Genomic DNA, 18,258 nt, shown 5'->3' with positions numbered 1-18,258 from the left:
GTGCAGAAAGTAGTACAACATGGCTATAAAACATGCAAAATTACCATAAAGAGATAATACTAAGAGAGATCCATGTCAGTCCTCTACAAAAAGCAATAAAACCATAAGTCATTTTGGGTGTTTTGAGCACCTATATTGTACTTTCTTGGCTCCTTCAGTCCAGGACTCTGCTCCTGTGTATGGGTGAGACTGGGCTCTTTGAAGAGTGCACAGGTGCTCAGTGGTAAAACCCATTCATCCAGGTAACAAAAACAAGTATCCTTATACATGTAAAAGAATGACATTGTGAGAATTCAAACTAACACTTCCCTCTTCTTTTGAACACCATGTATCTTAACATTTCAGCATCTACACCTGCAGGGCCTTAATTAGTGTGTGAACAGCAGACTGTGACTCATCCATTTGATTATTTCAATCACAAACACATACAGCTCTCTATAATCTTCAAGTGAGTGGTAAGCTTTGGTTTTGATCAGAGAGGTCAGGTCAAACTGAAGGCAGATTCCTGCAGATTGTCAAACAGCTGCCACTCGTCACTTTGAAAATTTAGTGTGGGACAACAAGCTCTCATGCATTGTCTCCATGTCAATTAGCATCACATGACAAGTCTATTTCTGCACATTTGATCAGCCCACTCAACCCAGTGCAGCAATCTCTCTCACCTTGAACCTAACGCCAACATAACAATTATTATGAGTATCTGACTGAATAAATGATTGCCTGTATTTCTCTCAATTCTATTTATGCCTCCATTTTTTTAAGCCTTGAAACATAAACTTCATGAGAGTGATGGTATTATCTGTTCTGTGTGGTTCTAATCTTTACAGAGAAAAGCATGAAATAATGAGTCTGGATTGGATTTATGAAGATGTCAGTATCAGTCAATATTCTGGAGTTATATAAATGTGTTGGGGAATGACTGCAGGGAATGAATGTGATGATGAATCAGCTTTGTGATCATTCATTGGGTTTACAGCACCTGTCCTTAATTTAAACAGCCAGATAACATCTTCAGCTTATTCAGTCCAATCATATGGTATCAACACAGCAGAGCAACAGTGGGTGTCCTTTTTGGTTCCCCCTCCGTCTCATTTTCCACCTTATTTACACATATTTACTGTACTCTTCTATGCATTCTTGGTCTTTCCACTCATTCATTTTCACATTGCCTTTAAGTTTCTCCTCTCCTCTACCTCTACCTAGAAAAGTAAGTTAAATGTTGTAATCCCTCAGACTGATCTAAGTAACACTATCTGATGGTGAGTTTGTCTCACTTCCTTCCGTCCTCTGCCATCACACTGCAGGTGAATGTGGAGATAGCATGATGGAAAATGTGCCTCCTCACTTCTTGTGAATAAGCATGCTATGATATCACCAGATTCAGGTTGGCACCCATATGAAATACCTCCTTTGGTTCAATGAACTCTCTTTTTGGGAACCACCTCCCTGTGCCCTCCACCTCCACCCCTCCCCTCATTTCTCCACCCCTCTCCTCCTCCCCCCTCCTTCCTCTCGGTGTTATCCCACCGCGCCACCGGGGCGCTCAAAAGCGAGGGCGCAGACAGAACAGGGTGGGTGCAGGAGAGCTGAACGTACTGTGGGTGGGGGGCCAGGGAAAGCTCTTTACAGTGTTAGGCAGTGAATGCAATTCAAGTACCGTGCGAAGCGCAGCATCGGAGCCCGGTGAAGGGAGAGGCAAGGAGCAGCAGAAACACGGAGCGCGTGCTCGTTCCCACGCTTCAGCCCCGCAGGGAGGAGACACGCAGAGGAGGAAAGATTCCCCCAAACACAGTGAGAGCGTCGGATGAGGAGAAGAGGAGAGCGGAGGGCATCGGATAGGCTACCAAAAGGAGTGAGTATTCACACAGAGTGAGGGTGAACTTTAACTTCTTTATCTGGTGCAGTTTTGAACAAGTTTTATGGATGTCACCCAAGCTTTTGTTGAAATAACATTACATCTCATTTTAAAAATACTAATTGCCTGTAGAGCAGCTCATGCTAGTTGTTCCACTCATTTTACTTTGTTTATTTAGACAGGAGGGGAAGATGCATGAGAGTATTTTAAGTCTGTGACTCGTGCATCTCTGCAACCTGCACATCTGCACTGCAAACCTGTTTGTTGTCATCATTAAATATTTATCCAGCTTAAGTATATCAACTTATAAGACAACCCACATCAAATCATTCCTCAAAGCAGCTCGAGTTTCATTTTTTACATGCTGTTAGTCTTTGTCTTTTTCCATCCTTCTTAAAAATTTAAATCATATAAACTCTGTGATTTGTGAAATACAGACTGTGAGATTGTTTAAGATGACCCAGACTAAGATGATTTTATGAAGGGGTTCACTTAGAGAATATATTTTGGTCAGGGCTGAATGTGGAATTCAGTCAACTTGACTACTTTTGAATGGACGTTTTTTAAGACTCTGATCTTTATAAAACTGTCAACTCACATTTAGATTGACTATTTTAAATAGAAAAAGGGAACTTAATAATGCATATATCAATTTAGCTCAGTTTCTATGTATACAGTAATGCCAGCTGTAGTAAAGCCTTAAGTTGGAAAAATTAGCATATATTAAAAAAAAAAAAAAAGGATAGCAAATACCATAGCATTATTTGGTTGATGTCATCATATTTTCCCATGTTTTCAAAGTAATAGCTGTGAGTATTTCTAATTATCCCCCATTATCACAACTATTTGAGCACATTTTTGGTTTTGGGATTACTGATATACATAAATATGACAGTACTATTTGCATATATAAATACAGTATATTGAGTATATTATAAAGCCATGAAACATACTTCTTTTCTTTCCCCTTCATACTTGTACTTTCAGTCTATTTTCAATTAAACATGCAATTGACAAAACAATTTAGAGAAGAAAAATGAGTCTCAACTTTTAAACAATCTGGATAAACTGTGGGCACAAACTGTAACACACTGCTCTGGTATTCTCTCGGTCTAGTAAACCTATAGAATCATGTACACTCCACTAACTAAGTGTCATGATGAAACTGAAATCAACACACAATAGAAAGTAGTTCATTCACAAACAACAAAGACTGCAGCAGCTCACATTGTTCATCCCCCTAAATTAAAGATGTACAAGACTCACGTGCCTCTCTTTCCCTCTCCTCCAGCTCTAAGCATACCTCTCATTTTCAACAGCTCTCTGTATCCTATAAAAGCACACACACAAAACACACCCCAGTGTTGCAGCATGACTGGAAAAGAAGCCCAAGGACTAAATGCTCGTGCCTGATTCATGCTTTCACCAGTGTTTGGATTTAACGGCCATTTAAAGTCCTGGTCGGTGATTTATTTATAAGAAGTTCTAAAATTAACAGCTAAGTGTGTTTGACTGGAGTAAGGGAGAGCACAGACAGGGTAGGGGGAGCAAAAAAACTCACTGCCTTTTTCTCATGTCTCCTGACAGTGGCAGCTCCAGACTTATTGGACCCCAAATCCGCCACTCACAACACCAAGCCCCGCCTCTCCTTCTCCACAAAGCCAATCACAATGACTCCCCGGGAGGAGATTGAGGTGAGAAAAGTACAGACTCCAAAAGTCGTATTTTTCTGTAGTATATCAAAGGGTGCTCATTCCACAGTGGGAGAAAACACCTACTGAAAATATCTGTCAGGAGGCCTGCTGTATGTATGTTGGTATATTGATCAGTTTCAGTGTTTCAGGTTGTTGCCACAGTGATGAAATGGAAGACAGTGTCAGCCATCTTTCTGTTGGTGGTTCTGTACCTCGTGATGGGGGCAGCCGTCTTCAGATCCCTGGAGCAGCCTCATGAGAGGTATGCAGGTGATATATATGTCCACCAGTCTGTCTGTTTGCTCCACCATCAGAAAAAACATTCACCCTTCAAATTTCATGTCCAAGCTCTTGGCCATCATGCACCTGCAACTGACATTCTGTTTTGTTGCTACAAATGACTCATACAGTTACAATGTTTCCTGAATGTTTTGAGAAACGACAGGTTTTAAGAACCCCCTAAAATGCCAGATTTTTGTATTTCTTGTCTTGTGAAAATATTAAATGTTGCCTTCATATGGGCTGGGTTTAAAAATAGTGGTGCCTAAACTTCCAGTGATACACAACACTTCATGTTGATACACAATTACATTGAAGAAAAGTCCAACATATGAAGCTTTGTGTTAGTTCATGCAGGATACAAAAGTCATACGCCTCAGGTGCTGTCAGGCTGCAGTTTGAATCACTGTTTCCTATCCATACAACCAATCACAGCTCATTCTAACAATAAGGCTGTCTATTTAAACACTTCTTCCCTCTCATTAATCCCTGCAACACCTTTGTTGCCCAAACTCTGCTGATGTTGGTTAAACTTTGTCTCCTCCACCCCAGCCTCTTCCTGTTTAGTCTCAATGTCTGTTTTACCCTTGTTGGGGATTTTGTAATGCACCCCCTGGAAAGCCAAAACAGGCTGCTTGGCTAACCCGGGGAGCTCTGAAGCAGAGCCTATAGCGCCAAGCATAACTGTATTTCCATTTGACAATAAATGGTTCAATCTATGACGAGAGTGTTACTGACTGAACTGCACTGGTAGCAACAAATCACAATGGAAAATTATTAGATTAGGCATCCCCCAAGGTTCAATACTATGGCCTCTTTATATATATATATATATATATATATATATATATATATTCTTGTTGGAATTCTTGTACTGTACACCTTCTTGTTTGCTGTTGTAACTCTGTGATGAATAAAGGAGTATCTTATCTTATTTTATCTTAGATAACTGTCAGGTTAAGTCCAATCTCTGTTCTAACCACTCCCGCTCTTAATTTTGCAACATCAAATTAATAACTTTCGGTTTAATGTTTGTCTGTTAGGTTACTTTTTTAATGATTTAGTCTACATTTTGGTATTAGAGCCTGTGACCCAATGGCTTGAGCCATCACATTTGCAGTTTTGCTTGGTACATTTTAGCATTAGTATCCATTAGTCAGTAGTCCGGTACATCAGGAAGTCGGCTGAAGCAGTTTACTGTTCTACACTGTGTGATGGAAAAAAGTGCAAATCAAAACAAATAGGAGATTACCCTAAATAAAAACACGAGTGAGATCAAGCAGTCAAAGCTGGAATAGATTTAGAAAGCACATTAGTACTATTCTGAAATCTTTAATCTGCCTTCAGTTTGTGAAGTGAGTTGTAGGTGCTATTGATCATTTTGCAATAACAGAATGGCTTCAGTCCCATTATGGAAAATTCCTTATAACTTTGACATAGTGAAAAACTGAATCAGAGCTTTTGGTTTTGCAGAATGTGCGATACAGTCCTCAATCAGGGACACAGATTTAATCTCATCAAACCCTGTTACACTAGGAACTTGACTCAAAAGTAGACCCTGTCTCTGACACATATAGCTACAGGTATGAGTCGATGTTTCTCACCCTCATCAAATATCTCTTACTCTCTCTGTCCAGTGCCCAGCGCTTGGCCATCCTGACCCAGAAGCTGGAGTTCTTGTCCAGGCATCCCTGTGTCAACCAGAGCCAGCTGGAGGAGCTGGTGAAGGTGAGACTGACCTTACACGAAAGATTACTCAAGCAGTCTTTCTATCGTATACAGTTGTAGAGTGATACAGTTTCTGTAGTTTCAGCACCATGGACAGTTCCTAAAAAAGAGTAGGTAGAGGAGATGTTAGTTTCTGTATTTGTTATTTGTTTTTAACCAGAATTTGAAAGATAAATATCAACAGTTTTCTTTTGTTGATTTGACACAACAATTATTTCCTCTCTGTCCTCCTCCAGCAAGTTGTGTCTGCAGTACGTTCGGGAGTTAACCCTGCAGGAACACTGACCAATCACAGCAGCCTGTGGGACTTGAGCTCCGCCTTTTTTTTTGCTGGGACTGTCATCACAACCATTGGTAGGGCTATCACACACTCACACACACACACACACACACACACACACACACACACCCACACAAACAAACACACCCCACACCACACACACACATACACTGACACATTGTTTATATTTACTCCTCTGAATAACACTGTTATGGTCAATTTCATTTTGACACTGGATTACCTATTTTGAGAAGTAAAAATGTAACTCATCATATACCTGCTTCCTTTATATTATAATTTGCAGCTCAGTGCCGTCTCCATGGCTTTACATTTTCTGTGTGTGAGGTGTGTATGCGTTCATGACTGTGTTTCCAACGACTCCTTCCTTTACTTTCTTTCACTCTTTTGTTTTGTGGATACTCCATAACTTGAATCTTTTTTGTAAAAAACACCTGCACACTGAAAGCATAAAATGTAGACGTATTCTCAGTCTCTTTTTCTGTCGGTCCTCTCTTCAGGTTTCGGGAACATTTCTCCCCACACTGAAGGCGGCCGGATCTTCTGCATCGTCTATGCGTTACTGGGGATCCCTCTGTTTGGCTTCCTCTTGGCTGGTGTGGGAGATCAGCTTGGCACCATATTCGGCAAAGTCATCACCAAAGTGGAGAAGATGTTTGTGGTGAGTCTGAAGGAACATACAAAAATGCAAATAGTTCACAGATACATAACATATATTTACTTCACACAAGGCCAGTTAAATTTTAAAAAGTGCAGAAAACATATAGTGCAAAGGGACAGGACAAGCCTGTAAAGCTGGGAAGCTGAAGGTGTCAACAATGTATAATTTGAGTTTTTTAAAAGGAGAATTGTAGGTTGATGTTTGGATGAACACAATGTTTTATTTAATGATTTGAATTAATTTTAACTGTTATTTTCTTATTATCAAATATGTTAGATTTATTTTTATAATTTTCTCATCTTTATGTATATTTTTTAATGTGTGAAAGAAACAGATTTTGGTTGTCATAAGAACTTATTTGAACAATGTGCCGACTATTAAATATATGTCTGCTGTTTGCTGTATTTCGAAGAAGAGTGCACACAAGTTTTGGGTGTGCAAGGGGCAAGTCTGAAGAGGTTAGTTTGAATAATTTACAGCGAAGCACTCTCTACAATATCTTCACCCACACTGGCTCTTTTGGGCTCTATTTGAAAAGGCCAACCTCTGATTTAACTAGCATGCTATGCACAGATTTAACCAAAGCATGCAGTACAGACAAAATGGTTCATTTTTATATAAATCCTGAACGTACAGTTTATTCAGCATGAGTAGTCACAGTGGGAATTAAAACCTTGATAATAAAGTTTTCAGAAACAAGGTCATCTCAGTGAACTGTGTCATTCATCTCTTGGATTAATGGTCTGTTAACAGTCATAAGTCAGATTATAAAAAGGCTAATGCATTTGGAAACAAGTACAAAATATGTTTAGGAGCAGGAAGCACAAATATGCATTGTAAATGCTGGCTTAGATGCCGTATGACCAAAGTCTTTGACCAGAATTTACATTTGGATGAATAATTATCTGGCTTAGTTTCAGACTGAGAGGATTACCGAGCATAAGAGCTTGATTTCACTCTTACACTGCTGCTGAATAAATGTTTTGAAATAAGAGAAATACATTCACACAGTTTCTGTTGAGGTCTGTTAAAGTTGAAGCAGTTGTATTGAATAATTTGCTCTCTAGTCTTAAATAAAATGAGCCAGTGTGTGGCTCCAGAATAAATGACTAGAAATAATTGGATTGCTCTCAGGGTACCAGAGGGACCCTGTATTTATTGTGTTGAAGACTGAGGGCTGAGGACAAAAGGTCATTGTATACATGTATGTTTGTGAGTGTGTTTGCCAAAGACTTATGGCTCTGTGGCCAGATTGTTCTGTATTCTCTTTTGTGGATATTGTGAATGGGTTTCTTCTAACTGCACCCAGGGGGCCAATTTGGAGAGAAAAAATGCTGCTACTACAGTCCGGTTACTTAAACACATCTAGAACTAAGCTCTTTAAGCATTAGTATTTGCTTTGAGTGAATTATCTCAACAAGTTTTAAATGGCTAGCTATGAAATGTAGTGTAAGCCTAAACATTGAGCTTAAGATGCATTTAAACTCACAATGGATGGGTCCCATTTCTTGTTAAAGCTCCTGTTGGGAACTTTTGGCTTGTGGTTACTTTTGGTGCCCCCTGTGGATAAAGCATTACCTCTTATATTGTCAATGCCTTATTTTAACAGTCAAAAGCATTATTGCTAAAGAATCTTTGCCATGAAAAATGGAAAGAAAATGCGGTTTCAGCAGCGTGCAGTTTAACACTTCGAGCCTCCTGGGAGCAGTTTAAGACATTAAAAATAACTCTATAGAAATAGTCAGTGTTTATTGTGTGGTCTCAATCACTTTGTTGGTCATATGAGAACATCAATATTAATTTCAGCCCATTTCATAACCTGCTAAAAACTCCTCACAGGAGCTTTAAATACTTGTTTTGTGACATTTGAAACTAAGGCAGTTCTGTTAGACTCAGCTTTGCTTTTTAAAGTTCTAGGATGCTAACACACTAAACTAGAATGGTGAACATAGTGAACATTGCTCATAACAAACTAATGTTTTGGGTTTTTTTCGCTCAAATCTTTATAGGATAGTTACCTAATGAGGAGCAAGCCTTAGCTGCAGATGTTGCACTTTTTACTGGAGTGAGTGGGGAAGACATTTAACAAGGTGCTGAGGGTCAGAGTCAAACCTGGGGTTGATGTGGACTCTGTCTATGAACAGAGGGCACACGCTGTAATCACTGAGCTAAACCGGCACTATTGTTGCACTATTCCTAATATTTAAAAACGGTATTTTTCACATTGCTTGCATTGTTTCTTGTTCATTTAAGTACTGCTTAGCCTCAGAAAATTCCCACAGAGCCTCTAGCTTGGCTATGAAATTCTCTCACTAGTCATATGCGACAAATTAGTAGCACTTGCCCTTTTTCTCTCACTTTGTTCAACCTTAATCTAAATCCTCTCTATCAAGCACCCTATTGATGCAAATAAAACTGTTTCACTGAAGAACAAGAACAGTTTAGGTTCATATTCAAGCAGCAACCTCGGGTTTCAAAAAATGAAGCCAAAGCAGAAATGCAAAAAACTACAGTTCCTCCTGTGTCCACATGGGGCATGCTGCAAACACCAAAATCTCCATTAGAGCCAAGCGGCAACCTCCAGCCGCGAAAATTGAAGCCAATGCAGAAATGTTTAAAAATGCAGTTCATCAAGTGTCTGCTTGAGGCTGGCTCCAGAAGTACTGGAAACCACATACACATCCATTCAAAAAAGACGATCTTTACAACAGAAATAAACATGTTTACAGCCTGGTACAAAAAACAAGTGTAGTCTGGATAGTTGATTTCTCGATTGGCACCCACTGCAGGGGGTGAATTTTTTCATAGCGCGGCAATTTCGAAGATATTAAGATTACAAGTTTTCCATTATGAGATGCACAGCTGACTTGATTGACAGGCGGGAACACTGTAGCTGTTGGCAAGGAGGCTCAAAGCCCGCCTCTTTACGTCCGACTAGCTCGACAGCGGTTATGTTGAGTTCAGCATTTCCAAAACTGCGCTTCAGAAACAGATGGGTGACGTCACGGATGCTACGTCCATTATTTATACAGTCTATGATTAGAGCCCATATTGAAATGTCAAGTTTTACAGCACAATTAAACATGTTTTTTATCCTAGTACAAAAGAAAGGGTTTCAGTCCCTATACATAATTTCTCTCTATTGGTGAAATTATGCAGAGTCTGTTTTTATAACTCATCCATTGTGATTGTATTAAATCTCAAAGTTATGCATAATTACACATAATTAATGGTGTTGCTCATTTGACTGACTGGTGGGCAAGTTGTGGCTGTTGGTGAGAGGTCAAGATTATGGCCTCAACTCCACCTCTTTGCTGGTTTCTAGATGAGCCAGAAGTTCATTAGGATTTCCAATATGGTGAGCGTCTTCTTTAGAGCTCCATACAACCTCCTCAGAAACTAGTGGGTGACATCATTTAGATGATGACCATTTTATATGAATTCTATGTTGACAGTACAGCTTATAAACCACTCTCACAAAATCAAAAATCCCTGAGGGCCAGGTGGAGCTTTGTGTGTTTCATCACAATCAGACCAAACACACCAGCTCTCTAAAGAAGTTGTAAAGGTACCTGCCAGTCACAATGGTGAAATCCATCACATCAACCATCTCCTCTGCTTCCTTCCCCCTGCAGCACTGGAGCATCAGTCAGACCAAGATCCGCGTCATCTCCACCCTGCTGTTTGTGTTGTTTGGATGCTTGCTGTTTGTAGCTCTCCCAGCGGCCATCTTTAAACACATCGAGGGCTGGTCTGCGCTCGAGTCTCTTTACTTTGTAGTCATCACCCTGACTACCATAGGATTTGGAGACTTTGTGGCAGGTACAAATACAGACAGTGATTAACACCAACCTGTGTGTTTGGATTCCTCTGGATTACTGACTGTCATTGTCTCTGTTCTTTCTCTGTCTGTGTCCAGGTGGTTCAGAAATAGAGTACTTGGATTACTACAAACCAGTCGTATGGTTCTGGATTCTGGTTGGCCTAGCTTACTTTGCTGCCATTCTCAGCATGATAGGAGACTGGTTCAGAGTAATCTCCAAGAGGACCAAAGAAGAGGTATGATACTCCTTCATCCACTGACCTTTTCTCATATCTGTTATGAATTTTGGTTCACTTTTTCTTCATACCTGTTTGTCTGCCCTCTGAGTTTCCCTCTCTCTGTCCCTCTGTCTGTCTTTGAGTACCATGGCACACTACTCAGTCTCAGTGTTGTGTCCCTTCTTTAACTTTTGCCCTCTGCTTAACTTAATTTCAATGATAAGACACTTTTCTAATCCAATCCACTGTCTGCAACGCAAACACATTTACAGTCGTAGGCCATTACTGTGAGCATCACCAGAGAGAGACGGAGGACAATGTGTGATGATATCGTTATCAGGAAACGTATCTGGAGACATTTGTACTCTAAATATAGCACAGGTTACGCAACAAATGTCTCCAGTGTCTGATTCAGCAGAGTTTAAGTGACAGGTGAGCACAAAGATGATGTTTTAGACAGTTTATACCAAAACATGTCAATCTCAAGGGAGAAAACTTCACCTTTGAGAAGAGCATGATCACATGACATGATTTACTTGGTAGTGGAACACAATTAGTTAAATAATTCTGCTTTTCATCTCAGCTGTTAAGTGGTGATGCATAATGCATTGTGGATGTGTGTTTACTAATGTTCTGAGGGATCTCAGGCTGAAGTCCTGCTGTGACACGACATCACCTCACTGACCAGGATATGATTTGATTATCATATCATGGCCCTGTTCTAAAGTTTATGTTAATAACAGAACTGTATTTTATAGCACCTGAGATACAAGAGGAGTAGTCCAATGTGCTTTACATTAAAAGAGGAGAAAAATTAAAACAAGTGCAGAAACTGTGCAAAAAAAGCAAGAAATCAAATAATAGACTAAGAAAAAAGCAGGCTTCAAATTGCAGGAATACGATGGAAACAAAAAATCATCTGAAGGGTGAAAATAAAATAGAATAGATGACAGCTAATTAAGGCATTCATGAATAACTAAGTTTACAAAGACTTGGTTTAGAGGTTTGATTAGAATTATTATTGAATAAAGAATCAGTAATATAGGTCAGTACAAAAGCACTAAGAGCCTCATCATTAAGAAAGCGTTAAATCAATCCTAACCAACAGTGGCAGCCCGTGCTGCCCGGCTAAAGAGTGGGATGATATGTTCTCTCTTTCTTTTACGGGTTCAAAGCCTGGCAGCAGATCTCTGAATTAATTGTATTTTATCAATGGATAGCTTTAAAAGACCAGTAAAGGAGCATTACTGAAGTCTAATCTCTTTATGTTTGCTGGTATTTTGTTGGGAAAATGTTGCAATATTTCTGCAGTATGGGAAGCTGCTTTGGTCGCATTCTTTGTGCGGGATTTAAATGAAAATCTAAGTCCAGGATAATATACAAACTTGTGACTTCTAGACTTGAAGTTTGGAGAGAACAAATTGTTTGTGTGTCAATAGACTGGCTAATAAGTAATGACTGAGGTGTTTAGAAAGTAATGAATGCCACAGGCAGGGGCGGATCCAGGGGTCGACCTGGGCCTATTGAAACCTGACAGGCAAGTCCTAGTGCCAGCCCAAAACCCTTCACTATGATTGACAAGTTGTGTTGTCAGCAGTGGGAATTATGTTTAGTCAACTACTTTAGCTGTGTTAAATGAGGCAACACAATGTTTGCTGCTGTTAGCTTTCTTTGCATTGTAATGGGGCACATTTGTTTGATGCTACTATGAATTGTTACTTTTGACAAACGTCTTCTTTGCGAGCCCCTATAGGATTTAGCGTGTGTGTGCACACGCACTTCCTGCCAGGGCTGCATAAGACATTGCACCAGTTGGGCCATCCCTGTCAAACAAGTTAAAGTGTTTTACCTCAGATGCTCACACACCTCTGCATCCATCAGTTGTTTTATTTATTTTTATCAACACCCACTGAATTTAACTTGTGAATTAAAACAGAGGCAACGTCACTGAACAGACATTCATGATACTGTGTTCATGCAGAAAACAGTGCAGTACAGAACATAATGTTTAAAGGACTTAAGGACTAATAGTTTTATTGTGTGGATCTGAAGAAAAGGAGTTCAGTTCTAAATCTTCAGGATTCTGACCTAGTGGTAAATATGTTGTATATTTTGTGATGTAGGATGAACATTCTACACAAGTCCATCAGTGTGCCTTGGGTTGTTTTTTAATGGATGGTTGTGGTTTGTATTTTTGATTGAGTTCCAATTTTGCCCCCAAAATGACCCCATGGCAAGATAAATTAAGTCTGATTTAGATCTGAGTCACATACCTGTCCCTGCAGGGAAACTACAAAATAGTGTTGGGCTCCATTTTATTCAGACTTTCTCTGCTACGCTGTAAAAGAATCTGTGGTGTGGCACAGTTAAACTATTCATATGATGTCTCACATAATGTGGTCTTTTTGGCCCAGCTGTTAATAAGAAGGCAGTGTTTTTCCTAAGTGTTTTTTTTTTATTACCTTAAAAGAAATGTGACCCTGAAAACTTTGGTAGAATATAACTCTATATACATAATTATTCGTGCTGTGTTCCACCAGTAATATACTTATATTTTTAATTTAAAGGTGTACTCACCAGTATGAATCACACTACTCATTATTTAACTGTTGCTGATTGATTCATGTAGTTGAGTGACTTGGTCTGTGATACTGACGCTCTTTGATTCATTTCAGCTCTGTGCTATCAACACAATCACCTGTACATGAAAATGTTACACTAGATCAATGAAGGACTATACCATGTATTTATGTCATTCTATAAAGTCATCATGTGCATCAGTTTGAGGAGAATCACAATCAAAAGACATGATGATTTAAAGTAGTCAAACAAAAACATCTTTAAGTAGATAATGTGATATAACAGGCTATCTAAAATGCAGAGTGAAAACACTAACAGGCAAATTTGGCACAAAAATGTATGAACACATACGTTATTTTTGGTTTAACAGGTGTCCTGAACTTACAGAGACTTGCGACTTACAGAGCTGCAGTAGTATTGCACTGTACCGCAGACCTCTGTTCTAACAATGTAAAAAGACCTGGATTAAATCGCCTGCACCATAAAAAAAAACTCAAAAGGCCCTTTGGAGATGTTTTCTGATTTTTTATCAAACCAATCTGTACCTTTTCCTTATCCTATTTTTTCTCCCTCTCTGTCTTTCTGCATGTTTGTTTATATTTTATCCCTTTAACTGATCAGACAGGCTCAGATTTGTATCAAAGAGTTTTGAGAATCAAACCTTCGTACTATCTACTTACCTCTCTCACTTTCCCTTCGCAGGTTGGAGAGATCCGAGCTCACGCTGCAGAGTGGACAGCAAACGTCTCTGCTGAGTTCAAGGAAACACGTCGCCGTGTCAGTGTCGAGATCTACGATAAGTTCCAGCGTGCTGCTTCAATTAAACGCAAACTGTCTTCAGAGCTGGGATTCAGCCCAACTCCTGAGTTCACGCTGCCCAAGAGGACTGTATCGGTCAATTTCAATGATGAACGAGACAAGAACGAGAAGGAGGCCGTGCTGCAGGGCTTGACCACACCTTTGGCTAGAAATGGAGGATCTTTCATGAACGGTTTGGACCCTGAGAGGGGAGATTTTATTGAACACGTCAAGTAGAATTTACCACCCTTTTGAAGGTCTCTCTGTAGCCTTTCTATTGTTGATGACATCACGGCACATAGCTGTGAGCTGCTTGAAATGAGGCATTTTTTATTCCTAACTCAAGTAAAATGGGCCAGTATGGACATCTACGCCCATCTACATGGATGACAGCTTTTTTAGAACTGTACGGTACATTTTTGACAATGGGGAACTTTTCCCTTCATCACCCTCTGACTATCAGTGGAACAATTAGCGAGAAGAACACACAGGACATGAGATGAACTCCTTTAAAATTGACAATACTGGCTATCTGGCTACCGAATCTCATGGATGGTGATTGCCAAGTATTTACAGTTTACTCAAGCAAAAAAAGAGAAACATTTATATTTCCAGAATTCTAGTAAGTGGTGACCTTTTCTCAAAAAGTTAGAAAAAACATCATGAGGGCTGTTTTGTCTGAAGCACTCCAATAGCTGACCTTGTAAACAATGAAACAGTTTTACTTCACAGCTTTACTACTTGGGATTTCTTTTTAATTCTCTCTCCATTGGGCGGCTTACAGTTTGGAGATTGAGATGGAGGGAGAGAGAGAGAGAGAGAGAGAGAGAGATGAAGCCATGGACAGTGCGGTTACTGTATATGGTGGGCTATATACAGTAAATATATAGATCAGTCAAGTGTCTTTATTAATCTGCCATATTTTTCAGGAGGACCTTGCTATTGACAATCTCAGATGGCTGTTTACTGAAACAATGCTGCTGTTAAAGAGAAGTACGGTTGAAAGTATTGATATCAGAATTGTAAAGTCACAGAGCATTATTATTATTATGACCTGCAATGACTGCAGATTGAGGAGATGCAGATTTTGTGCCAAATGACTGCAGAATGTAAAGATGATAAGATTGTGAGAGAGTGGGAAAATGTTTGACAGATGATGAGACAGAGCGGTATGTTTTATTAAGCTACAAAATGTTATTACCGTGATGTCAGTCAAAGTTACCAACAGCTGCTTCTCTGTTTGGATGATTTCAAAGTGCTCATTTAATTCAAGAGTTAAGGTAAAATTGATTACAGGGTAGGACACTGAGGATGTTATTTACTGTGGTTATTACTGAATTGTAACCATATCTGTTTTAATACTGAAAAGCAACAGTGTTAAACAAGTATGCCTCTATGTATCAACATTTCTTTTCAATTCAAACTTTGTAAAAGCTGTAGAAAAATAATGGACAGGGTTACAAGTGGTCTCAGTTTGGTTTTGAATGACTGTCATACCATTGCTGTGCCTTAAACACTTTTACCTTGCAAAATCAAGGGCAAGCAGAACATCAGTGACATTACATTTGCTTCATTGCTTCAACCAATGAAATTAGGGGGATTTGATGGCTATTCTTTTGCTTTATATGCAGTCCAAAAAACTGCATCAGTTCTCCACACATACGGTACAATGTTGGCCTTGGCCTAATACTTTATGTTGCCACTTGAATAGTAAGATGTGTATGGTTATGTGGATGAACTGATTTATCAAGATGTTCAAATGTTCTGGGAAACTGTGGCAGAGGGAGAAGTGAATGATGCAGTTCCCTTTCGAACCTATTATTGAAATCATTTGAGACATTTTGTGTTGTTTAAATTTGCTCTCAGTTGACTGACCCAAAGCTGCTTTACTTCTACACACCCGAGTTATGCTACCAAACATGCAAAAACCTTTCTTGCAAACAAATCTTAAGTTACTGAAAAATAAGAGTGCAACAAGAAAGCTGTAACAAATCAAACTACTTGTGTTTACATTGTTGAGACAAAATTATTCATCAGGAGCATTCACAGATTTGCACATTGACGGGACATGAAAGTTTCATTGTTATGGTAAAAAATATCATTTAAGTTTGAATGCCCAGCTTACACAAACACACCCACACATTAAGGGTTTATTCCATGTGTGTACACCTGCCATTTAAAATGCACTTTGATTTAACAGCCTTCGAACATGACAACATGCTGTAGCTTCCACAGATAACTAGTCCATCCCATCAGAAAGCTGCAATAATTTTGTTATGTGGCATCGAGGACAACTACACGGTTAAACACACATTTTTCTCTACAATGATCCACACATGACAATAAAAAACTGAGATTCTTACCCACACACCCAAGGAGAACCAAAACGATTTATATTATCTGAAGACTGAAAAATGTGGACAACTAATCATATGTTTATACTGTGAGAGTTTTGTATGAATCTGATGAATGTGAAAGTTTCTGTAGAACTCCAGTAGTGTAATCATTCTCCGGTCTTACTCAGCTTGTATTTGTGAAAAATAGGTTGAGGATTCTATCGGATGTGAAAACATGAATCTCAGTTGACATGATGGTTAGACTGATAGGAAGATGAAGTTTAGGTGTTGAGTTGTTTACTAAAGCAGACTGTATGTTTCAGTACTAACACTGAATGGAAACAGTAGAGTTGTAACACTGTGTAGCTGCTGGTTAGTTTGCCTTTGCCTTCTCTATATACTAATCAGTTTGTTTGCAATCATACAAAATTGTAACACAATCCAAATGAAGAAACTAACTTTTCACTCTGCTAGATACGTTACTTCTTTTTATGAAGAGGATTATGAAAGTGTATTTTTCTAAACTGTATGTTTGTACCTGTCGACTGTTTCTACACTGATGTGAGTGTGGGAGAACACATTGTAATAATAATGTCTGTAGAGCTTATCTAAACAAAACTCAACAAAGATTTTTGTACACTATATGACTTGAAAATAAACCAGATTTGAATTCTTAACTTGGTTTGCTTTTGTTCAGAATGTTGAAGCTTTGATGTTGGATCTGTACACACAGACGGGGAATGTGCTTCATGTGATCAGTAACCACTGCTGTCCTTAGAGATCCTAAAACAACAAGAGAAGTTAGATCTGAAGATATCCATCTCACGTCAAAATATATTTCAACTGAAAAGTTATTAGATTCTTTGTTACTCACAAACTGCAGCATGTAAAGTTGGGATTAAGGGGGTGATTACTCATTGAGTAAAAGCTGGAATTTCTGGTAATGCAAACATTTACAAAATACCCTGATCAAAGCAGTGTTTCATTACCCTGTGTGGTAAGATTTCTGAAATCAGTATGAACACTGTCCTCATCCAGTTCTACTAATGGCTGTGGTCAGGAATGTTATCTGTTACACCTGCAAGTATACTCCTTTGTGATGTCTCAGAGTACTTACACACACTGGAGTACCATTCTTCATCAATGGAGCTTAATAAGAAGCTAGACCACTGCATGAAAAAAGAGGAATGATTTGTATCCTGGTGATCTAAAATAAAATGGATATTAGAAACTGGAGTGCTGCCCACTGACTTGGCTCGCTTACAAGCGCAGTCAACAGTTGGAGCTGCAGCAAAGGCTGTGAGAGGGTTTGGGCCAGAAATTGCACGCCATCCTGGAGTCATAAGTCCATCAAATCTGAACACACAGGACGAATGTATATTTTTAGATTCAGAGGGACTGAAGACACTGTCCGTATCATCAGCACCTATTATTAACTGTGCATAAATTCACTGTAGAATCACAGGGGAAAAAATGCTCTACCTCAAGAACTATCTGAAATCATCAGAATTTGTAGTCTCAGTTGGACGGTACTTCAGTGAGGGTTGTCTGTACTTCAGTGTGTGCACTGTAAGGAGTAAACACAATCAGCTTATCTGGTGTAATTGTAATTAAGCCAATTCAACAAATTTGATAAATTTGTCTTAGAAAAATAGACAGAATATGAGGCACACAGCTAGCTCAATGACCCAAAAGGCAACATTATACTTCTACTATAACTCCCAGAGCTGTCTGCAGATAGATTTATGTTTGGATCAATCTGTTGAAGTCTGACATGAAAACACAAAGTTGAGAGGCATTAGTTGGCCAAGGAGTTTCAACGCAGACCCTGTAAACAGATGTTGGTTTGATTCCCAGCCATGACCTGCATGTCTTCCCCCAATCTCTACTCCCCAAATGTGCTGTCTCTCTTCAGCTATCCTGTCTAATAAGGCAAAAATGCCCCAAAAAATAACTCAAAAAAAAAAGAAAGAAAATACAAAGTTGAA

The 18,258-nt window shown here is 39.1% G+C and overlaps 1 protein-coding gene across 1 annotated transcript; it reads left to right on the top strand.

Annotated features, from left to right (window-relative positions):
* The first annotated feature begins 1,525 nt into the window (after positions 1 to 1,525).
* Positions 1,526 to 16,947, top strand: LOC117810002 (potassium channel subfamily K member 2-like). Its single transcript, XM_034679537.1, has 9 exons — positions 1,526 to 1,852; positions 3,443 to 3,549; positions 3,699 to 3,811; positions 5,466 to 5,556; positions 5,793 to 5,910; positions 6,355 to 6,515; positions 10,151 to 10,337; positions 10,435 to 10,574; positions 13,839 to 16,947. Coding segments are annotated over exons 1-9 (1,251 nt in total). The 5' UTR covers positions 1,526 to 1,851; the 3' UTR covers positions 14,172 to 16,947.
* The last annotated feature ends 1,311 nt before the right edge of the window (positions 16,948 to 18,258 follow it).

Source organism: Notolabrus celidotus, chromosome 3 (genome assembly GCF_009762535.1).
Source record: "Notolabrus celidotus isolate fNotCel1 chromosome 3, fNotCel1.pri, whole genome shotgun sequence".
NCBI lineage: Eukaryota > Metazoa > Chordata > Actinopteri > Labriformes > Labridae > Notolabrus > Notolabrus celidotus.
This window is presented reverse-complemented; position numbering and strand designations above follow the sequence as displayed.

What these genes read in the sequence shown, in the direction of transcription:
- LOC117810002 (XM_034679537.1), top strand. An exon ending in CTGGAGCAGCCTCATGAGAG is followed by an intron (nt 3,812 to 5,465) that starts GTATGCAGGTGA and finishes CTCTCTGTCCAG; the next exon opens with TGCCCAGCGCTTGGCCATCC. An exon ending in ATTTGGAGACTTTGTGGCAG is followed by an intron (nt 10,338 to 10,434) that starts GTACAAATACAG and finishes GTCTGTGTCCAG; the next exon opens with GTGGTTCAGAAATAGAGTAC.